This window comes from Pristis pectinata, chromosome 3, assembly GCF_009764475.1.
Source record: "Pristis pectinata isolate sPriPec2 chromosome 3, sPriPec2.1.pri, whole genome shotgun sequence".
NCBI classification, from domain to species: Eukaryota; Metazoa; Chordata; class Chondrichthyes; order Rhinopristiformes; family Pristidae; genus Pristis; species Pristis pectinata.
The window spans coordinates 14,070,455-14,095,167 of NC_067407.1; the positions used below are offsets into that span (position 1 = coordinate 14,070,455).

Genomic DNA, 24,713 nt, shown 5'->3' on the forward strand with positions numbered 1-24,713 from the left:
AGAATTCAATAAAGCTATGTTAAACGATTAGAGAATTTTTATTTTATGTTCCCCATCCCTGAATGCTTGGTTGTTTGACCCATTGTCAGCATTAAGGGAGAATCAGTGGACCCCAATCTTGAGGTAATTTAGTGTCAACTTTAACCTTCGTAAACTCAGGGTAATAAATCCAATCATAACACTACTACCTTGTACCCAGATTATTACAATAATGAACTTTAGCTACTAACCTCAAACCCGTTGCTTACTGAAAGACTCTGAAGTCAACAAAAGAAATTTGGAACATGTTTCATTTTACATTTTTCTATGACATAGACGAAGGCCATTAAGGCATCAAATCCATACTGGCTCTTGAAGCATTCTTACCCATTCCATCCCCCCTATTTCCCTGTAACATATTCCTTTTCACATGCCCATCAACACCTCCACCCTGCCCCTAATTCTTTGGTCACCGATCCACACCAGGAGCGACTTACAGTAACTGATGAACTTACCAGCGCAACTTTGGGATGTGACAAAAGAAATAAACAGTACACCTGGAGGAAACCAGCACAATCACATGGAGAACATTCAAACTCCACATAGACAATAGCAGAGGTCAGAATCGAAACTGGATTGCTGGAGCTGTGCAGAGTGCCACTAATACGGTGCTGCTAAATGTTACTTAAATTGAGTTAGGTGACAACTTTAAATAATTATAAAGTATCCAACCTGCTTTGAATTAATGACAGCAAGCTGTTTTAACACTTTCATTAACAATGTTTTCAACTCTAAATCAATCCAATAGGTAGTCCCTTCCTCTCCCAGTACCAGCAGCTTATTTGATCACAACCTTGGAAATGATCCAATAATTAGTAAGGTGCGTGATCAGGCTCCATTTTCATTTATCATGGTAGGTTTTGCAAGGTAGTCCTGAGCATCCTATCTGAAACAAGTATGCTTACCTCTTTCTGATAACTGATGCTAATTAATTCAGATGATAAATTGTTAGCTTGGAATTGTGCATAATCGTACACCAACAACTATTGGTGGGAAAAAAACTTCTATACCTCATCCTGCACAGGTCGCAGCAACTGCTGAGATTATTATTCGCAAAATATAATGCATGTTAATCTTGCAAGATAACAGGATATTCCTTACATTTAGTCTTAAGTTTTTTGAGGAAGTGATGACAATGATTGGCAAGGGTTGGGCAGTGGATCCACAATGACTTGGCAAGTTGGATATGAAATTAGCTTGGTCATAGAAGGCAGAGGGAAATGATGGACGGGTATTTCTCTGACTGAAGGTCTGTGACTAATGGTGTTGTGCAAGGATCAATGCTAGGGCTATAAACTCTCTCTCTCTCTCTGGATGAAAACACGGGTGGTCTGATTAGTAACTTTGCAGACAACACAAGAATTGAAGTTGTGAATAGTGAAGGCAGCTGTCAAAGGATACAACAGGATATGGATCAATTTAAAATTTGGACAGAGAAACAGCAGATGGAGCTTAATCTGGACAAGTGTGTGATGTTGCATTTAGGGAGGCCAAATGCAGAACTATACAGTACATGGCAGGAACCTTGGGGGCATTGATGTACAGAGAGATCTTGGGGTGCAAGTCCATAGCTTCCAGAAAGTAGCAACACAAGTAGATAGGGTGGTTAAAAAAAGACAAGTAATGCTTGCCTTCATAAGTTGAGGTGTTAAGTATAAAATCTGGGAAGTCATGTAGCAGTTGTATAAAAATTTGGTTAGAGTATTGCAGGCCGTTCTGGTTGCCACACTATAGGAAGGATGTGGAGGCTTTGGAGAGGGTGTAAAAGAGGTTCACCAGGATGTTGCTTGGATTGGAGTGTATTAGTATAAGGAGAGGTTGGACAAACTTGGATTGTTTTCTTTGGGGTGTCAAGAGGCTGAGGGGCAACCTGACAGAAGTACATAAAATAAGAGGCATGGATAGGGTAGATAGTCCGAGCCTTTTTTTTCCCCAGGATGGAAATTTCAAATACCCGAGGTCATAGGTTTAGGATGAGAGGGGGAAAGCTTAAAGGAGACTTACAAGGTAAGTTTTTGTTTGTAAACAGTGGTTGGTGCCTGGAATGCACTGCTAGGGGGGGTGGTAGAAGCAGATACAATAGAAACATTTAAGAGGGATTTAGACAGACACATGAAGAGGCAGAGAATAAACGGATACGGACCACATACAGGCAGATGGGATTAGTTATTTTGGCATCATGGTCAGTACCAACATGGTGGGCTGAAGGGCCTATTCCCATGCTGTTCTTTGCTACAAAAACCAGGACTACAACCGCATCTACCAACAGAGGAACTGACCCTTTGCATATCCTCCCCATATCAATTATATCCACTTTTCAAAGAGATGATATAGCTTTTATAAGTCTACTGGTTTCACAGGGATACCCCTTTCAACAGTGTTCATTTAAACGGGTCTAACAAATCCAGCTTGAAGAGAAACAAACCAAGCCAACATAAACATTAAGGGAAATGACAAAAGCATTGTTAAAAAGATTGTTTAGGATGATCGTAAAGGCAAGGGGACAGTGCCAAAGGAAAGTTAGCAAGACTCCAGGTTGTAACGCCTCTCCTATTGATAGAAAAGCAGGAAACACAAGCAAGGATGCTTCTAACTCCCAAGAATGGTGGCAGAAGTTTCAGGGATTCTGATGTGAAGAAACCCGTATGCAAAGTGAGCTCTGATACACCCTGGGAGTACAATACAGAATCAAACAGAAATATTAATAAATATATTGGCTTAGATTTTGCAATCAGAAGGGAACATTTCACTTGAATGGACAAGTTCTAACCTTTTCTTTATGTTTGGTGGCATCTAATGGATAAGTATCACAATATCACAGCTTTCATATATTTTCATGCCAGATGTCTCAGGGCAGAACTTGTATCACAACTCTAACAGTAGCTTCTCCACTTTCACATTTTGCTGTACAAGCATGAATGCCACAAGTTGCTTCATGCTAATATTTAGCACTGACAGCCTCAACATTATTTGTTCTAGTGCAAAATTTATACCAAAAAAAAAGTGAAGGAAAAAAAAGACTGAGGATGGCAGAGATGAATTACAAAAATGTTGATGGTCTATACTAGCAGAGTCATCCCAGAGTAATGAAGTTGTCCAAGGGATGTTAAGCTTAATTTGTACAGTTTTTTTTGATATTTACAAAATTATTAGGCAATGATAAATATTACACTCAAAGTTGTGATTTTCTATCCCATCATACAAGTTTCCTGATTGTAAGTGACATTGTAACCAATGTACATAGATGGAACTTTTAAATCGCAAAGATTAATAGATTGGAAATGGGCCAAATGCAGAAATATATTTGATTTCGCAATAATTTGTCACTTTTGAGATGTGGTCATGACTAACAGTACCAATGTTTATTGCAATGTTTTCATCTGATATAAAAATGACAGAACACCGTACTTTCTAAATGTTGGAAAGCTGGAAGCAGTGGAGCTCCAAAAAGACTTGCTTGGAGGTATAAATCCATGCAACAAGACTGTTAAAATGTCAATGCCCCGAAATAAAGAGAATGTCAAGAAAATAAAATGCAGATTTCCATAGGATGAGTTTGTTGGTGACAGATGGGCAGCCAAAGCAATTCAATGACAGAGATGTGTTGTGATTCATTCTGTGAAGAAATGTGACCATTGCATTAACAGAGAGAGAAGAAATCCAAGGTTACAGATGCATAGATCTGGCTCCTGCAGAGAGAGGCAGAAAAGACCACATAGAGCCAAATGGGATGAGAATACAAGAATCAAACATGAAAGAACACAAGACAGGTAAATCTAAATTGGTTTACTGTTGTCACATGTACAGATGTTTTGCATGCCATCCATACAGATCATTTCATTAAAACAATGCATTGAGGTAGTACAAGAGAAAACAGTAATAGAATGCAGAGTTACAGAGGAAGTGCAGCGCAGGCAGACAATAAGGTGCAAGACCACAATGAAGAAGATTGAGGTCAAGAGGCCATCTTATTGTACTAGGCAATGGTCAATAGTCTTATAACAATGGGATAGAAGCTGTCCTTGAGCCTGGTGGTACATGCTTTCAGGCCTTTGTATCTCCCCCCTCACATCGGGGGGGGGGGGGGGGGGGGGGGGAGAGAGAGAGAATGTCTGGGAAACAAAAGCAGGAGTAAGCCATCTTGTGGCTATTTTGCCATTCAATAAAATAATAGCTGATCTTTCAACTCAGCGTCACTTTCTTGCCCTAACCCCATATTCATTGATTCCCTTAATATAGAAAAATCTATCAATCTCAGTCCTAAATATACTCAGTGGCTGAACCCCTACAGCATCTCTTGGGTAGAATTCTGAAGATTCACTACCATCCATGTGAATAAATTTCTTCTCATCTCCTACATGATTGGCCAACCTCTTATTTTAATCCCTAGTTTTGACACTACAGCCAGGAGCATTATCACCGTTTTCTCTCTCCAACCATTCTTAAATAGTGGGGCTACATTTCCTATCTTTCAGTTTGTGGTAACACTCTGGAATCTATTAAATTTGGATTATAACAATTTCTGGATCACGATATCTACCTCACTCAATCACCCCCTCCCGTTCCTCTTGACTGACTGGATCCAGGTAAGTTTCTCTCCCCTGATGTATGCAAATGTGCCGATCTTGGGCACCAGCTCATCAACTGTGACCTGACAAAGATGTGGGCCCCAATAGTTTCCATCAACTCCCACATACTATAGCTGGAATGCCCTGCCATACCTGTTCATAAAATACAATGATTTTAAATTTACAATATAAAACACTGGTCAGGACATGATTGGAACACCATTTGCAATTCTAGGCACCCTATTATCTGATGGATATTAGGCTTTAGCAAATGGATACAAATGATTGGCATATTATAAATGATGGTTATGAAGAAAGGTTTAAAATTCACAGGTGACAGATAGGAAGTTTCACTGGAAAAAAATTATGGGGAAAATCTAAAGACACATTTTCAAGATTATGAAAGTGTTTGAGAGTGCAAATGGTTTAAACATGTTTCCACTGGTTGACAATTCCTAACAAGGCACATTGATCTAAGATTACCATGAGGAGAAGAAAGAAGAGATATCAGAAGAAATGTTTGCAATCAGAGGCTTTTGGAACATGAAATGCTTTCCACAAGTAGCTACTGAGGCAAATCTACATCATTTATAAGTAATTGGATAATAGGCTGAAGAAAGAATAAAGATTACAGAACCAGGATTAGCATTGATAGCTTCATTGCTATCAATGCAGAGACATATTGCCTCTTTCTGCACTGTTATTTTTGAGACTCCATCAAAGTAGTAATCAAAAGGCAATTACAGCCCTTACTACTCTCCTGCTTTGAATAGTATTCAATATGGAAGACTACTGATTCATTACTTTTGTAATTTACATCCACCTAGTCTGTTTTTGTACTGGTTATTTAGAAGAAAGTGGAAAAACCTTATTTTAGAAGGCTAACAATTTTGCAACACAAATGTTCATCATCAAAACACCACGACATGAACTACATGAAGTGCACTATATTAAACAATGGACATTCAAATTGCCAAATAAAGCAAGATATTCATCTGGTCATTGTGTGAACAGCTCACCAATGAAGTATACTGCTTTTCTAGTTGTCTTGTATAAAGTCTGTTCTAAGTGTTTAATGCAAAAATAAATTATAATAGAAGTTGGTGGTTTGTACTGTGCTGAATAACACATTTGGCAAAAGTCATTTAGATGAGATACTAAATTAGACAGATTATTTTTGATCCTGTCCACAACCAACATCCTCAATTAGATTTTCCCCACAAGGGTCACATGAGAACGAGGTACAAGCAAAGCCACATCTGAATGCTAGCCATTCAAGTCCAAGGATACACTGGTCTATTTCAGTACTCAGTGCTCAATAAGTTGATTCAAATAACAAATCTGGCAAATAAGGTTATAAAGGCTAGGCAAACAAATTTCAAAGGGAGCAAAAATAACTGCTAAATATGGAACAAAATCATCACAGAAAGCAGTTCATCCTTGAACATCTCTTTAATGATGTTCTTCAAGGAAGGAAATATGCTGACTCTATCTGGTCTGGCCTAAACACGACTACAAATTCTCAGGAACATGCCTGATGTTCAACTGCCATTAAACCTAGCACTAGATTCAGGCATGACAAAGGCACACCATGCCCAATCAACATTGCAACATCCTCCTCAACTACATCTGGGGAGTTATGCCTAAATTGGAAGAGCTGTTCCAGACTTTAGGCAATAGCATAGAACCATCAAGATCACAAAACAATTTTCAGTCAACATCTCAGACTCCTACATCTCAAACACTGGGATTCTCCTTTCCCATAGACATGTTGTGTGGGATGAAAGTGGCTGCACAATGATATATGCATCTCTGGGGAGTCATTAATATTGACCCAAGACTCCACAAGGTCACAAACATCACGTCAAACATGGGGAAGGAAACCTACTGATTACCACTTCCTTCAGGTAATGAATCAGTAGTCTTGCATATTGAATACTATTCAAAGCAGGAGAGTAGTAAGGGCTGAGTGTATGCTAGGTAAGGGAACTTATTGTCCATCACTGGGAATCGCATTGCCAGGCATATCTAAAAATGGGGTACCAATCTGGCAAAGTTACAATGTGAACATGATAGAGAGAGTTAAGCAATCTCAGAAGCAGTAGAATGAATCTAGGTTCAGTATTACTGTGAATAGTGGTGGACAATTAAGCAGCTAACAGGAAGAGGTGCAGTGGATCTGTAAACATTAATTCCCTTTCACACTTATATAGCCCTACATGTAACTTCCCCAAGTTGGTACAAATTTTTTGTTCTGTCACTTTTGGTGAAGGATAAGAAGGGGAGGCTCCATAAGCATTCCCATCTTCAATGGCAGAGTCCTCGGCATAATGAAGAATTTGCAGTTACCTCTGGCCAGCAATAAATGATCAATTGCAGGTATTCTGGCAGATTTGATTCATATGAAATAAGCCACAGATCACATAAGTAAGACTAGGTCATTTGGCCCTTCAAAGCTGCTCCACCAGTCTTTAAGGTCATGTCTAATCTTACGCCTCTGTGCCATTTCCCCCATATCCCTTGATATCCTTAATGCCCAGAAAGCTATCAGTTTCGGTTTTGAATGAACACAGTGACCAAGCTACCTACAGCCATCTAGGGTAGAGAATTCCAAGAGGTTCACCACCCTCTGAATGAAAAGGTTCTCCTCATCACAGCCTTAAACAGCCTACCCTTTATTCTCAGACTATGTTGCCTGGTCCTGGGCACCTCAGCCAAGGAAACCACCCTTCATGCATTTAGCATGTCAAGACACCTAAGAATTTTCTAAGTTTTGGTAACAGCTTCCCTCATCCTTCCAAACCCGCTGGAATTCAGTATTCTCAACCTCCCCTCATCTGGTAAACCTACCATTCCATGGAACAGTCTCCTGGAGGTCTCAAAGACTTCTACATTGCAATAAAGACTTCATCAAACCTTGTAATCACACTTTCTTGAAACAAGGGCATACCATTGCCCTCTGATTCACTTGCTACACCTGCACGTTAGCCTTCAGGTGACTTGCGTAGAAGCATACCTAGATCCTCTTGAAGATCAACACTGCCCATTGTCACCATTTGATGAATACTCTGCTTTACTGCTACATGCACCAAAGTGGATGGCCCCACATTATATTCCATGGTTATGTTCTTGCTACACACTCAAATTGCCCCTGTTCCCTTGATGTACAACTGCATGAGTATCTAGATCTGTTCAACCACATACTGCAGGTTGGTGCCAGATACAGCAGGACCAAGACAGCATTCTGACAAGGGCTGATAAATCACAGGTAGTTTTCATGCCACACAAGAATTAGATGGTGACCTTCTCCAACAAGAGAGTTTAAATCACTTCACTTTGAGATTCAAATGCATAACCATTACCGAATTTCACTATCAACATCCTTATAATATTCATGGTCTAGAAACTTGAACCAAATCACCCACACAGATATTGGGAATCAGCCATATATCAGACACTGGATACTTTGCCGCAAATGGCTAACCTCCAGAAATCCTAAAGTCTTTCCACTATTTTTATGTCACAAGTTAGGATTATGGTGATGGACTACACTTCACTTGATCAACATCTGAACTTTCAGTTTCCCTTGCCATCAGTGTGCACCAGCAACCTAGTAAAACTTCTTTGACAGCAACTCAGACCTTAAAGCACCTTAAGGCAACAGAACTGTGGGAATCACACTGCCTGCATGTTCCTGTTCAAGTCTGACATCCCGCTGCCTTAGACATATATTACTTATCCTTCAGTATGCTAGCTTAGAATCCTACTTCTTACTTAAATGCAGTGCGAGGGTACCATTAAACTACTGCAGTGGTTCAAAGAGATGGCTCATCACCACTTTCTGAATGCTAATTAGAATTGGACAGTCAATGTCAAGATTCCTTGACTGAATGGAGGAAAAAAAAGCAGAGCTCCACTGAAATTTGATTAAGAAATTAGACACTTTAAGTCATTCTGGATTATGGTTATAGAGATAAGAGTAAAAAAAAAGTCAGAATCAAATTTTGAAGGACACAAGAACAAGAGCTGTGCATTGTGGAGTGAGCAATGGAACTGGTAGTGGAAAAACAGATTCACTAAAAGTAGTCAAAACAAGTGAAGACAACATTTGCTCACATGTTTGAAAGTAATGGAGTTACACATTAACAAAGCATTTACTGACACTTTTAGGTTCCAAAGGATTAATAAAGTTCCATTCTAGTTTAGCAATCAGTTAAGAAATATAACAGACAGGCTCAACAATTAATTAAGTAAAAGGAGACTATAAAGATAGGCAACAGGAGTTCACAATTAATTGTATTGTTATCACTCAGTGGAATACAAGAAAAAATATGAATTATATTTGCAGCAGCAAACTAAAATGACTATTCTTCAATTTGTACCGCAAAGCAGTGTGAAGAAATAATTCAACAAAATTATATGCCACTTAACGAACATCTTAAAAGAGGGATGTGGCAAGTTATACTTGGAGAAACATTTTCTGAAAGGATGCAAGCATGTAATCAGGAATCCAAGTCATGCTCAGTTAACTTAATGGAATCATTTTTGAAGACAATGGGTCAAGGTCATGCTCAATCCAGCCGACCACCCGTGTTATTACCACAGCTGCATTTCTTCTGCCTTCCAGGTCCAATCATACCAAATGGCCCAACTGCCATGACTCTCTCACGAAGTGGAAGGATTTGTAAATGACACCACACCTCAGGAAACTAATCTCACTCTGTAACATCTTATAGTGCTATAATTAAGTAAAAAAACAAACATGAAGTAGAACAAAGAAAAATAATCTTTCCTATGAAAGCTAGCAATCCCATTCAAGTGAATAGGTCTGTGCTACATATGCCATCACCCCTGGCACACATCTGGAATCAGTGCAGAGTCCAATGGCAGAAGGGAGGTTATCTGTCCTCCAGCTCATTCATTTCCCAATCATGGAAGGGCTAACCTCCACATTGCAATTAGCTGGCAGTTAACAAAATATTACTTAAGAATGACAAAGTGCTATGAATATCCATGCTGTATTTCAAAACATGAAGAATTTCAGGTTCAATATTTTCAAATTTGGTAAATGGAATTTCATTCTTTCAATTCTTAGTTAGACCCTCCTGCATCTCATGCTAGTTGACATTTTCAATGGCTCCATCATCAATGCAAATTCCTTTTCACTTTGAAAATCACCACAGTCACAGCATCTCCAAGAATGGCTTCTCTTCTCACTTAGACAATATCATGCCTGAAATCCCCAAAGAATGAATCCTGCTTCTTTCCTGTTCCTTAGTTACCTGTCCCTTCTTAGATACATCCATATTACAGGCAGTAACATTCAGCTATCCTCTCCAAAATCTTCTCTTGCCTTCAAGTAGTTGTGGCCTTGCTAATATTTATAAACCCGTACCATAACCTTCTGTTCTTAAAATCTATGCCCTGGCTAATGGTGGCAAGTATCCCATATGTTTTCTTAACTACCATATCTACTTATGCTGCTGCCTTCAGGGATCCTTGTACATGTCCAAAGTCCCTCTGTTGCTCAGTACTTTGTAGGGTCCTAACATTCACTGTGTACATCTTAGACATTAATTCTCCCAATATGCATGACTCTTTCTCCCCGCACCCACCCCACCCCCCCCACCCCCCGGTTAAATTTCATCTACTATTGTTCTGCCCATTTAACAACTTCATTAATCTTCTGCAATCAAAGACTACCCTTCCTCACTTTCAACAATACCACCAATTTTTGCCTCATCTCCAAACTTACTAATCACACCTCCTACATTCACATCCATTTCAAATCTGGAATAACCAAAGCTTGTGTTTTCTGCTCTACTAGAAAGTCCTCCTCAACACCAATTTCATCCCACCCAGATTGTTTGGGCTGAGACAGAGTTTCCTCTCACTGAAGTCCTATCCTACCTTGACCAGATGCAGAATTAGTGTTTTTAATGCTCATTTCCCCACCTCTACAATATCTTCAACCTCCACTTTTGAAATTCTTCTTTTGCCACCTCAAGAAAAGTTCAATTCTCTTTTTACTAGCTTCACATTCACTTCCTTATACATTCTGTAACTTGATCAAAATGCTACCTCTTGCGTCTATTCCCACATTATGTCCAAGTCCCCCATCACACAGTGAAAGTACATTGACCTATAATTTCCCCTATTCAAGCTTAAACTCGTGGTTTTGGTTATTTTTTTAAAATAAAAGACATGATAATGGTTACTGGTTTAGTACTAATTTTTGTGGATTCAACATCAGATCGTGTAAATAGAAATCTTGTTCCACCACAAACCATATTAAAAAAAAATGCAGTTTACTTAACTACACAGATAGCACTATGACTATCAGAAAGAAACAGTAGCAAAGCATATTAACATGCTTCATGCTGCACTGTAGGTCATCAGAATTCAAATCCAAGCCTTTGCTAACATATACTTGATTATCTTGGCACCACTGCTAACACAGTACCAAAACGCCTTGTGCCTAGAACGGAAAGAAGTGGGTGAGAGGAATTATTAAAATAAATAAAAGTCAGTACTTCAGCAAGCTCTATTAACTTGCTACACAAAACCCAATGCATCAACTCATACATAAAATTATCCGAATCCAGTTAGGAGCTAGTTGTTTAAGTAGGCCATCCATAATAAAATTATGGAATTATGTACTGGATGGCTTTGGCAATTAGGAAAAAATGAAGCTTACAAACAAGTGATTATGACGAAACAACTGTTGGCTGGGATCACCCACACAGTTTCCAGTAAACAATAATGCATTGATTTTGGAGATTAAAAAAGATACCAACTATCAGTTGAAGATGTTTTCTGTAATTTTATTCCCAAGCTAAAATCAATACTAAAGGCTCAAAGTCAAAATAATGCAACAAAATCTAAGATTTTTATCAAATACTACTATATCAAGTAGTAATTCATAAACGCTGATACAGTACATTCTTGTCATGTTATTCAGCCCAGAATGGAAAGCATTGCTTAAATTTGGGATTGCATGATTTTTAAAGTGAAAGAATGCAAGATCCTATCTTCAGAAACATGAGCTTCTAAACTCATTTATCCAATTCATGCCTTTAATAGTTCAGTATTTCTTTTAATCCACATTGGTTCTTTATTCTTTTTCCCTCAAACTTCTCATTTTCCTTGGTACTTTTTTTTCTACTCATCTCTCTCTGTCAACTTTGTTCTTCAACCACCTTCAAAAAATTTTTTTTACAGCTCGTTTTCAGAGTTACATTCATTTTCATCCTATAGCCTTGCCCCTTTCATATTTTATTTCAGTTTCCTTTCTTTCCTATATTATTCCACCATGTATAAACTACAGAATGAAAATTTGAATTTTGAAGCCACACCAGGATCTATTTGTCCAATAATATACAAGGGCAGATTTAGGACTGTTAATCCACTTGGCAAAACAGTCAGTTTAAAGAAATAAGTGATAAATATTTAAAGAAGAGGATACAAAACTATGGAAAAAGTACAACAGTAGGAATTATGGCCCCTTTTATAAACATCCTGACGTATGCACCAAGAGCTAAATAGCCTCCTTCTGTGCTGGAAATGTACACAGCTTTATTGGCAAGGAGTAATTACTGGCACGAAGCTTGGATTTTGAAGCCTGAACTTTGAGATGGGAGGGCAAGACTAAATGGCAGTATTACAGGCTACGGAAACAGGGTATTCAGTCCATCATGTACACATTGACCATCAGTATTAATCCCATCTTCCAGCACTTGGCCCACAGCCTTCTAAGCCCAGGCTATTCAAGTGCTTGTCTAAACACTTCTTAAATGTTATCAGCAGCTCTGCTTCCACCACTCTCTCAGGCAGTGTATTCCAGGTACTCACCATGCTCAAAGTCCCTCCCAGATACGCTCTAAATCTCTTAACCCTTACTCCAAATCTGTGTCCTCTCGTTTTATTCATCTCTGTTGAAGAGAAAGGTTTCCTGCAGTCTACTGTATTTATATGCCTCAATTTTATATACCTCAATCATGTCCAAAATGGAACTAGCCTCTTCAATCTTTCCTCATAACTGAAACACTCCATCTCAGTCTGCAATGAGCCATAATCAGCTAAAGCGAAGACATGCTAGGGATTTAAACTTTTTTCCAAAGGAACTCACCTGTAGACCCTCCATATATCAGCATGAAGAGTAATATTGTTTGAATTCCATTTGAAGTCATGTTTAGAATACAATAATGTAAGTTCTGCTTTCCACTGGAGATATTCTAATCTTCTAATGTGGCCAAGGTTGCCTCTTGTAGTCGGCAAGATTTTCACCACTGTTGCTATATTTCTCAGCAAGATAGAATGGAATGCAAATTCTGATCTTCCTTTCCTTCTTCACAAGCCTAAAGGAAAAATGTATAAAATGAAAAGTTGTGAATAGTTACATGATGATTCAATTGTGACTGTATTATGACAAATTCTATTCAAAAATATTACACTCACTGACCAAGGTGATTCACTACTCACTGAAAGACTGCCACATCTGAGAACAAAGTTGAATAGACCAATGCATCATAAAATGCATGTTTTAATTTCCGCACCCATCTCAAAACATTGGAGCATAACATTTTACAAATAAATTTAAAGTCAAAAACATAACAATACAAATACCCAGTCTTTATCTAAGCATTTCCCATCTGATTCAGAAGCCTTCAAAAAGGCTTGAATTGTAGATAAGATTTGTGAAACAATATACATTCAACCAGTAATGGATTTGCTTTGCAAGTTCAAACCAAAATCATCCAAGCCAAGGTCTTGTAAATTTTCATTCGTTCATTTCAAAAAGCTGCAGTCAGAGTTTCAGGTTATGCATGAACTGACAGCAAACACTGTTCCAATGGATGTGCAAGATCAGCTTTTTTTCTTTAAGAAAAATATTATTTAATGAATTATAATGTAGAGAAGGTAATGTGAACCCTCAGATTCAGGATAACAACCCAAGGCCTCACACTGAGCGGCAGCACACAATTATGACTAACTCAGAGCTGAAATGGGAGAATTAATCCCATCCCCAACCAGCAACAGACCACAAGCACACTAATAATTCCCCAATTTCCTGTTGAATTAGCAGAAATGCCAAAACATAAATAAACCTTCAACAAGTACAAATATTCAGCTATTCACCACATTTTATGGCCACAAGCCCACTCAAAAGATGGTAGAAACTAAAGGGCAGGTGTTGCACCTACTCCAATTAGCTCTGGAAGGTACTGTGAGAAGCAAAGCAAGTGCTAATGGAGCTGGAAGAGTGAATCAGGGAGTCAGAGAGAATAGTCCCTTGATAAAGCTGAAACCAGAGACATGCATGGTGGTGGTATTCTTTCCTATCTCCAAGGATCCAAACATCCCTTCTAGGTGAAGCAGCAATTCACTTGCACTTCTAATTTAGTGCAATGCATTCAGTGCTCCCAAATGGACAACTGGTTTGACCTATTGCTTCTATTCTACTTCTTACACTGTTTAAATAAACCTAATGCAAGCTTGAGGAATGGCACCTACACTCATGATTGTGTGGCTAAGCACAGCTCAAACGCCATCTATGAATTTGTAGATGGCATCCACTGTTGTTGGTAAAATCTCAAATGGCAATGAGGTGGTGTACAGGAGTGAGATAGTTCAGCTGGTTGAGTGGTGTTGCAACAACCACCTTGCACTCAACGTCAGTAAGTCCAAGGAATTGATTGTGGACTTCAGGAAGGGGAAGTTGGGAGAACACACACCAGTCCTCATTGAGGGGCAGCAGTGGAAAGGGTGAGCAGCTTCAAGTTCCTGGGTTTCAACATCTTGGAGGATCTATCCTAGGCCCAACACAATGATGCAATCATGAAGACAACACGCCAGCGGCTCTATTTTATTAGGAGTTTGAGGAGATTTGTTAAAGACTCTTGCAAATTTCTATAGGTGTATAGTGGAGAGCATTCTGACTGGTAGCATCACAGCCTGATATGGAGCCTCCAATGCACAGGGTCACAAGAGGATGCAGAGGGTTGTAGACTCAGCCAGCCCCACCATGGACACAACTCTCCCCGCCAGAGGACATCTTTAAAAGGGGATGTCTCAAGAAAGCAGCATCCATCACGAAAGACCCTCACCATCCAGGACATGCCCTCTTCCCTTTACTACCATCCCCGGAGGTACAGAAGCCTGAAGACCCACACTCAATGATCTAGGAACAGCTTCTTCCCCACCATCAGATTTCTGAATGGTCCATGAACCCACGTACACTATCTTGTTATCCTTTTTTTGCACTATTTTGTAATTTATGATAATTTTTGCCTTTACATTGTACTTCTGCAAAACAACAAATTTCACATCAAATAAATCAAAGATAATAAACCTTATTCTGATCTTAAAATCCTAAAATTACATGCAACTCAGCCCATCAACAAAAAAAAGAGCGTACAAAAATAATCCAGAACCTTAATCTCAGCAATTCAGTGTTAAGTACAGAAGTATATTCCAATCCTTCTGTAACGCAACTTATTCACCCAAAGGAACTAATAAAAAATACATTTTTCAAATTAAAAAAAAGGAGTTGTCAAAGATTTTTTTTTAAGTACTGAAGCTTGACATGCAAGTATATCTCATCACTACTTTTCCTGCCTACTCCACAGATTTTCAACTGAAGCACTCTGGCAATAAAATGCTGAAAACCAATTGTCCAAGGGAGATAAAAACAACCAGTGGGTCCAAAAAGAATGGAATAAATTTCAGGTATTTTCTACCAAACTCTTGCAAGAGGGACTTAACGACTGCAAGTTTAAAGCTGAGTTTGTCTACTTTAAAAGATTTTTTTTCTGACTTGAGTGTGTTGGGAGACGGTGCTTAAAATAATTAACATATTTAAAGAGCAGTGGGAATTATTATACTGGTATTTATATTTTGCATATAAACTGCCATTTAGCAACACTCATTGGTTACACTGTTCTCCTCTTTCTCGTGCTTCTGAAACAACCTTTGTTAAATTGTGACATTTAGTAACCACAAGCAAAGTTGTGTTTTTGATTGACAGATTGACCTATACTGCCTATTGGGTCAGGTTAAATTTTGGTTGGAGGACCAAACATCCTACATTTGATCTGTTACACATTTTTTAAATCAGTCAGCTAAAACTGTTTACTACTCAAAGCCAATTTTGAAAGTCTTATTCTGCATCTCAAACCTGATAACTTGTGTTTTTAGTTGAGAATTGGAAAAGTCTTTTTATTTTAAAAAGGCATATGAGAAAAAGTTGTGTAAAAAATTATTTTTTTTTAAATCTGACATAAACACACAGCTGCCACACATCTAATCTAAAACATATGTCCAACCATTTAAAAACAAAGAACATGGGTCTAAACCACTGATGTCCTATTACATCATGATTAAATGTGTGAACAGCAATCTCTTAAAAAGGAAAAGTTTCACTGAAACAAATTTCTGAATATCTTTCTGGACTCGCTCTTTATATGCGACTTTAATAAAGTGCAAATGGATCATAAAAGTTTAAAAACTTAATAATTAATTCTTCATTGTTCAAGCAATTTGAAAAACAAATTGTGCCTTTACCACAATGAATATTCAAATTTACAGTCTAAACAGGACAACAAGAGCAAATTAAAAAGCAGCTTTTTAGATTGCATGCAACTTGCTGATGTTGTAACCACAAAGCAAACCTTGCAAATATTCATGTACGTTTCAGTTTTAGTTAAAATTTTCAATTCACAAAAAAAACTATTACCAGCAGATGGCACCCACATCACTGCACCCACAATACTACGCAGGACTGTAGTATTTATGAAAAATGATAGATGTTGATATGGGAAGACTAGCTGGAAAAGTCATTATGCAATAATGGCATGAAATGCCAATGCTCTAGTGTGTAATTGCAATTTACATCATGATTTTATCAATACAGTAAACCAGAACTTTGCTAAATGCTTCTGCTGAAATAGCACCCTTTTATGAACCCCATCACAGGGAGCCAAGAAAAAGGTATCCAACGTACATTCCAGTAAACAGCTGGCTGAAAACTGGCAAATTTATAAGATATACAATACCTAGCCATTCCTTATTTTGACATATTCATTGCCTAAAGTCCAAATTCGGCAATGTCTTCTTTTAAACTACATCCACAGTACAATTTTCTACAGCACTATAAATTGAGGTTAATGGAAAGATCTAACAAGATTGTCAGGCCACCTATTACACAATCCACTTTTGCACTGATGCAAAGCAGCTTCAGGTGCACAAAAGAATGGTTGGCTCCCAGTGAGAATAAAACCTTTGCCAGCTTGCATTAAGAAATGACTGCCCAGGGAATTCAGTTTATCAGACCAATCCAAATATGTTTCTTTGACACTGACCTTAGTGCTAATCCATACTGCTGGGTAGAAGGGCATAACTGTTCTACCAGCTGCATATCACAAGTCACATAACAGTCCAAGTGGATACAGTATAATTGCATTCCATAACTAATTTGATTTGTTTTACTGCATGAAGCAGTTCCAATGCCTTTAGCACTTGAAATCTATTACATTCAATGCTGCAAAGCATCAACACAACAAATATTTAAAGCCATTTTGATCCTTTCTAAAACATTTTGGCAATTATGAGAGGCACTACAGAATGATAGAGGTACTTTTGTTCCCTACCTTTGCATGCTTCATGCCAAGACTTTTGCCTTACTATTCCCCTTTTGAGTTTTGTAACACAAAGGATGAACTATGTTGGATCCAATTCAACCCAGCACTTTTCATAGGTCCCTTGCAATCTTGTTCTGCACAGCAGTGTCTCTGATGCAATAAATTTACTTCCTTTGGACATAAAGTAGTTTACACTTAAAAACCTGTCTTATAAGTAATCACAAAACAATCAGTAGAAATACAGGGAAATGGCATCAAATCAGCACTTTTGTCCCAATGCGAGACTGCATGAATTAGAGCATGAATTAGAGCTGGTTTCTCTGGTGTTCTGGAGGCAGTTAAATTGCAACTTGTACAAGCCAATTTTTTTTTAATATCTTCTGAATTCTGACTATTTTCTGATATTTTTAAAAACCACAGCACAACACTTTGCATTTCATAGATTAGAAATGTTACTGGTACTTGGGAGGTCACTAAGCAACAGTCTTGCATATACAAAATAGAAAACTACTTTTCTAAAGTCTTGGTTCACCTGAGATAGAAAGTTGTATATTCAATTCCCTCTTTCAGATGGAAATAAAATCTGCTCTCTATGCACTCTAGAGTATTTTTCTCTCAACCAATTACATTTAAAACATCAAATGGTTATTATCTCATTACTATTTGGAACTACCTGAAGTATTGAAACTGCCTTCCTTATATCATGATAGCTCTTCCCCCACATAGGATTAGATAGCCCTGAAGTGCTTTGGGGCATCCTGAGATGATGAAAGTAATTTCTTTCAGACTATGCAATACACTGTAACTTCTCAACCTTCATATTTAAAAAAAAGCTGATGTCAAAGAGGTAAAATATAACTGGACCACCCAAGTTTACACATAGTATTGATTAAAGAAAGAGAACCTTGACTATCTCTATCTGGCCTGGATGAAGTGATACTTAGGGCTATTTGGGCAATAAATTTGGACACACAAACTACAATCTAAATGAAAACATTGATCTTTGCTTCCAAAATAACATCCTAGTCAATTAACACAAATTGAAACTTACCAACCCAAATTGATGAATTTAATTTTAAAGTCATCTAACATTTATAAAAACTCAGTAATAACACTATTACTCAAACTTGAGATAGCAGGAATTAGTGTCATCAATTCAGATTTATGCTACTTCAAAGCATTGACCCATCAGCCATGCTCCAAGTGTCCAGATCCCTAAGGTGAGTAACAATTTTGGTTTCATATTCTGGAAATATGTAGGATTGATATTTCTCAAAAAACAATTGGTTCTGTTTATCCTCTCAACTGTTGAAAGGAAAAAAAATCAAAGAAATTGCTTTTCCATATGGCATCAGTAGCTACACTTGAAATGCTGGCTGAAAGACAGGATGAAAACGCAACCTTCTCTCCACCATCCACCCCCCCCCCCCCCCAAATCTCCTTTCCCTTTTGCTACTGATGGAAAACAAAATCTTAAAAACTTAACGAACCGCCTCCAACAGTTGTCGATACTGTCGAAATTACTTGCTAGTGAGCAAATTGATGCAAAAGACTCGCATACACGTAGGCCTAGATGCAAGTTGTAATTTTACACATTGCTCTCCAACACCACCGTTCAGCTGAGCTCGGATGCACCACAAACAGCACATCCATGCAATTAACAATGTGCCAAGGCTTTCATTCAATTGACTTACAGACGTTATCAAACGAACCACGTGAAGAAGGGAACTCACCACAAAAAAAACTTCACACGGTGGCACGTTCGTGAAACATAAACGAGCAGTAACGGGGAGAGGGGAGGTCCCCTCTATTTGGGGCTATTCCTCCAGAGAGTCGGTGCTGCAATGCCGTGGGCAAGTTTGGATCAAGTCTGCTCCTCAGCTGTTAAGGGCTCACATCCCGCAAGTTGCTGGAGCTGTCAAAACGGGGCAGTGTAAGAAAACTCTCACAGGCCCGAGTTTGAAACCTCACACGACTCTGCAAGGGCTCTGGGTTGGAGAAAGCAACAGGTTGAGACAGCTGCCGGCCGTCCTTGCACACGGCGAGTGTCCGCCAGCTCCCCCGAGGCCCCTCCCACACACACACACCGCTGCCGTTGCCCGCCGACCTCTACCGCCTTCACGCTACACCAACCGATTCGTCCCGCTCTGCCAGTGAGCAGAACTATACCGCCAGTGCGCATGCTCCCCATTCGCGGGCTCCTCGGCCTCGCCCCCTCGCGGCCCCGCCCACAACCTTGCGTCACCTACAGGCGGGTCGCTGATTGGGTAGAGCGGCACACGGAGGCGGGAGGAGCGCGCGTTTGACAGACAGGAGTTGGAAACAAACAGGGGTTTTGGAGCAGAATTGGGAATGTGGTGTCGCCTATTGGATCATTTGTAGCAGGAGTTTAAAGCTTTGAAAGTAAATATTTTGCCCCTCAGTTTAAGGGAAGAGTTTGGGCTTTTCTATTTCATTTGGAGGTAAGAAATGGGAAAAAATATCCCGAGGATAGGGTGGAGGAAGGTTTTGAAACAAGCCTGGTAAGTGAAAAGTTCGCAGCTGAATTGCTTGTTCTCTCTTGGGACAGGTTGCCCTGTTCTGTAACAGAGATAATAAATTCGGAAGTATGCGGCCCACAGACTGATGTTCTTGACAGTTCTGTGGGGGGGTTTCCCTCCTGCAAATTTGATATTTCCGAAAAGAAACGAAATTAAAAGTAGGCAAGGAAGTTGCACCAGCAGCGTGTTATTCTTGAGTCTCAGAGAAGGAGCACTTGGAAATAATTAAGTACGTTAACTTTTTTTAACCACAAAAGAGATCGGTGGGATCTTTGCAGGTTGGGAGCAGGAGTTAGATTGAGCAAAATGATTGCCATTTATTTTCGCATTTTGAGATGAAACTAGTTGATCTTGATATGATTATCACCTACTTGAAACACTTGAAATAAAGACTCCATTGGGAAAATTTAGCCGTTATCATTTCGAATATGTTATACGTACGCTAATGATTGAAATGAACGGGAAATCTTATTGTACAAAATTTATGTATCATTGTTCAGTCCGCTTATTTTTTTTATTTAAACCGAACCTGTCATTTCTGGGCTCACATTCCACCACTACTTCCAGTTAGTCATCTTAAAATTTGACCAGCTTGCGTTTCGTTGTCGAAGTTGTTGGCTTAAATTAGAAACCGTGGTGCTAGCACAGCTCCTTTTTCACTATTTTCCTTTCCTATCCTTTCAATTTTTACAAGCACCTGTTGTCCACTCGGTGCTTAGGTTCCTGTCCTTTCAATTTTTACAAGCACCTGTTGTCCACTCGGTGCTTGGGTTCCTGTCAATTTATATTTATCTTGAATATTACTATTTTGAGTTTAACTAATTGCTTTTTGGATCCAACCGTTTAACTGCGCTTTGGAGATCTGTGTATTAAACATCTTAAAGATCTCTATGATATATTCATTCCAGTTTTAATGTCTTTGAAACTAAGAAGGTTAGTAAGATGGGGCATTTTGCTTCTGAATCCACGTTGATAACTGTTGACCAGATGGGGGGAAATCGTCTATTCTTGGTAATCGATTTAATTATTTTACATGTTAGTTTCCTAACCGATTTTTTGTAGTCCTTTTAAAAATATGAACCTTTATATTAGGCTACTTCCGGCCTACTGAAACTTAGTGACTCCTTCATAACGATTGCTAATGACTTATAAAATATTAATCTATAATCAGGCTTAAGGGGTTTCGATCTCATTTTAAAAAAAGATTTTCTCTGGGAAGGGCATGTTGCTCAAGATTCCCTGATCTGAATACCTGGAGAAAGCAGCTATCAGTGTTCAGGTCAGAAGGTACGTCGTGTTAATAACGCACTGCAGAGACTTGTGCACGACATTTCGGCCGACGCTCCAATATAGTGCTGACAAAGCGCTGCACTATCATCCTTCGGAAGCAACTTCAAACAGGGTCACCATCTTCCCTCTCAGGTGGGACTCAAAACATGCTATGGTACCATTCCAAAAAGGAAGAGATTTACCTCTAATATCCTGGCCTATAATTACGTCTCCAACAATATTAATAAATAGACTATTAAGCAACCATGTCTTTGTGGCTTAGGTGCGCGCTTCTGTATTTGCATTTTCGACATTGCAATGCTTTATACATGAAGGGATTTGAGACTCTTATGATCATGAATGGTGCTTATAAATGGGAGTCTTTCTTTCTGCAGATCATATACACTATCTCGTGTTCCTCTTCTGTTTAACCCCGCCTCCACCTCGTGTCTTCTGTGTTCTTTGCTTCTGTCACAGCGGAGGTTCTGAAAGAGATCGGCACTGTTGCATTTTACCTTTGTGTCTCTTTTGGAGCCCCTTGCCCTACTGATCAAGCGATAGTGGAAATTACATGCTGACCGAGTAGTTATGCATTATCTTGGCATTGTTCGTTGAGTTTGGTGCTTCCATTCAGCGAAGCAAAGCTTCGTTTAAAATAAATGGAAGGAAAATACAGGGCTTCATTGGGAAATATTACAAGGTTAAAAGTAGTAGGTTCAAGCAGATGCTTTCATCGTTCAAAAGGGGGGAATGTAGTTCCATACCACCCAACACCCCCCGCCCCTCAACACACACACAATCCCAACCATCCACTATGCCTTGTCGTGCAAATTGGTCTCCTTTTGATAAACGCTAGCAAATGGGACTGTCGGATGGGTATCTTGGTCGGCATGGACCAGTTGGGCCGAAGGGTCTGTTTCCGTGCCGTATGATTCTATGATTTATATTCTCCCACTGGAAGGGTACAAGTCGAGACTTTTCAACATCCGTTCAAAGAAGAAGCTCAATATTTTCTCCCAATTTAATTTATTGAACCATAATCACATGTTTGGTTGGGAATGGAGAGACCCCTTCCGCTAGGTGGTTCTGATAAAGTGAACGAAAGAGTGACAGGAAGTCTATTCTACTCTGAAAAAGATAACACATACTCTTTTAGTGAATGTGCATGTTAATACAACATGCGTGACCAGAGCAAATATTATCCTAAGTCTTAAGTAGAGAAAAGAAAGCGAGAGGGAGAGATATAGCTCGAGTGGAACGTGCAGTTTAATTACTCCGATTCTAGGCAAATATCCAGGCAAATATCACGTGTTGAGTATCAAACTCCAGACGAGATGTGCATTTAGCTGATCTATGCAACTCCTTGATACGATTGTGGCCCCCGAGGACACAAAAATGTTCAGAATATTTCAAGCCCCGCATTGCGTTTTGGAATATGATCTCGAATTTGCTGTCAATTTCTCCCGTTAATTATTAGCGAGTGCTTAAAATGGGCACCAACTGCTAGCGATTGAACTCTATTTAATCCTGGTTTTAAGTAATTGGCGCCAAATATCTCTAAATTCATAAATAAGTACCACGCATTATTAAGTAAAATACCTACAACACCCATGAAGGAAATATTTATTTAAAAACAAAACCACAGGAATATAGAAGTCTTCGAAGGTTATTCACACTGAATCGCAAGTTTTCTCCGCGAAATAAGTTCAAATTTACAAAAGCTTTGTTTTGGATCGCAAGAATACGTTTCGTAAGTTAACCGAGAAAGCTGTGCGAGCCCAAACAAACAGTATACAAAGGGCGACCAAACAAAACGACGCCAGTGGAGAACAGTTGCAAAACGTATCAGGTCAGATAACGCATTCCTTGAACAAAATGCACAGTCTGAAGTATTGGAAAACAACAGAAAATGTCTCAATTTGTGCACATTACATTGTAGAGTTTTTTTTAACAGATTGTTCGCAAGTGAATTAGTAATTAAAAGATCTCCAGATTTCTGAGAATTATAAGCGCAGTTATCAATCTATTTTATACGGCACTATTTTCCTTAAATAGTATAATGGAATATTTAACAATATTAATGTAACCTGAGCATATAAATATATATCAAATCATAAAATATTGAAAATCCAACATAACTAAAAACAAAACAAATATTACAACTGTACATCGTCATTAACAAAAATATTAGAATTAATTCCCTGACAATCAAGTTTATCGCTGCCAGTTATTTTTTAAGGTATCCATTACCTGCCAACAGTTGCGAAATCTGAGTTCTGGTTGCAGCTGTTAAGCCTATATTTATGTTTTAGTGCAAGCAGCTCTTTATACAAAAGCTAGATGAAAAACACATCCCACAGTTGATGTCATTTTGTGGTTTGGACAAATCAGGGCAATCTAACAACATTGCACTAGGCTGCTAAGATATTGGACTTGTGTGGGTAGGTGGTTTCTTTAAGAGGGTCAGATACACTGGTGCTTATCTGCCATCTGCTGGAACACAAATGCAATGCAATGTTTGTCCCTTGTGGGATGGTTACCGTCCATTGACGCACATAGGAAAAATGACGCCAACTATTTTAAGAAACCCGGCCAAGTTTTGTTTGATAGGCACACTCCCCCACTGGCACAGAAAGTGACCACAGCCTTAATTCTTTACATTGTGGGATCCCTTCATGGCTCTTTTGGAGACATTTGGGTTTTTGCAGTCAGCTGCTTATAAATCAGTTTCTCATCCCAACAGCTGCTTATAAATGTTTCAGTGGGTAACAGATGTATTGTACGCACAGGTTGGCGTATTCGTCAACTTTGCCACCAGTCAGGCCAGTCAGAAATGAGCAGGCACACAAGTTTGCTAGTATCCCATAAATACAGAGCGATCATGAAATGCATCCATTAATAAGATCTTCAGACCAGCAGTCATACCACCAGATGAAATCAGAATGGCAACCTCTGTTTACCTTATCCTACAAAATGTAACTAGTTCTACAATATCCATGCATGCTATCCTTTCTTTCAGACATTAACGATCACAAACAACTTTTAAATTCCAGCACTTCTCTGGATCTTTCTCCTTCACTTTCAGAAAGTCATACAGCCCTTCACCAACCCCCGCCCCCCGATGTGCATTGTCAACAATCAAGTACCGATCTATACTGATCCCATTTACCAGCACTTGATCCATAGCCTCTATGCCTTAGCAATTCCACTATTTGTCTGGATAATTCTTAAATGTTGTGAAAGTACAGGCTGTCCCTGGATTAAGAATGCCCCTCGATATGAACAAGCTCCCATAATATTATTAAATTCAAAAGTCTTATGCATACATAAATGTTCATTCCTCTAAATGGCAGAATCAATTTCATCTCTCTTTCTCCTCAACTTGTTTGATTTCTTTCCACCTCCACATCAAATGACATCCAGTGAGTCATCAGTGAATCTGAAGGTAACCTTGACGTATCCACTGTTCATTTTTTTTTTGTGGTGAAGGCAACTGCAGGGTATGAAAGATAATCCTTTCCTTGCACCTTTAAATGAAATTAAGTCCTGTCTTTCCTGCAGATGGGCCTAATCGATCAGAAAATCCAAAACCAATATTTTAATGGAGTGGCTAAGTTAGATCTGCTCAAAAAACAAGCCACCAATAAAATCAGTCTCCG

General features: G+C 38.9%; 1 protein-coding gene across 5 annotated transcripts in view; it reads right to left on the reverse strand.

Annotated features, from left to right (window-relative positions):
• The window catches only part of tgfbr3 (transforming growth factor, beta receptor III), a 137,595-nt gene extending 114,242 nt beyond the window's left edge, over positions 1-23,353 (reverse strand). For 2 of the 5 annotated variants that reach the window (XM_052012090.1, XM_052012087.1), the window contains exons 1-2: positions 23,305-23,353; positions 12,736-12,964 (exon numbers count right to left, since the gene is read on the reverse strand). In XM_052012090.1, coding sequence (XP_051868050.1) covers positions 12,736-12,796 — 61 coding nt within the window. In that variant the 5' untranslated portion in view covers positions 12,797-12,964; positions 23,305-23,353. Of the gene's footprint in view, positions 1-12,735; positions 12,965-17,254; positions 17,417-18,978; positions 19,428-23,304 lie in introns of those variants that run through there. The other 3 variants (XM_052012088.1, XM_052012086.1, XM_052012089.1) reach the window with 3 other exon arrangements.
• Between the last annotated feature and the right edge of the window lie 1,360 nt (positions 23,354-24,713).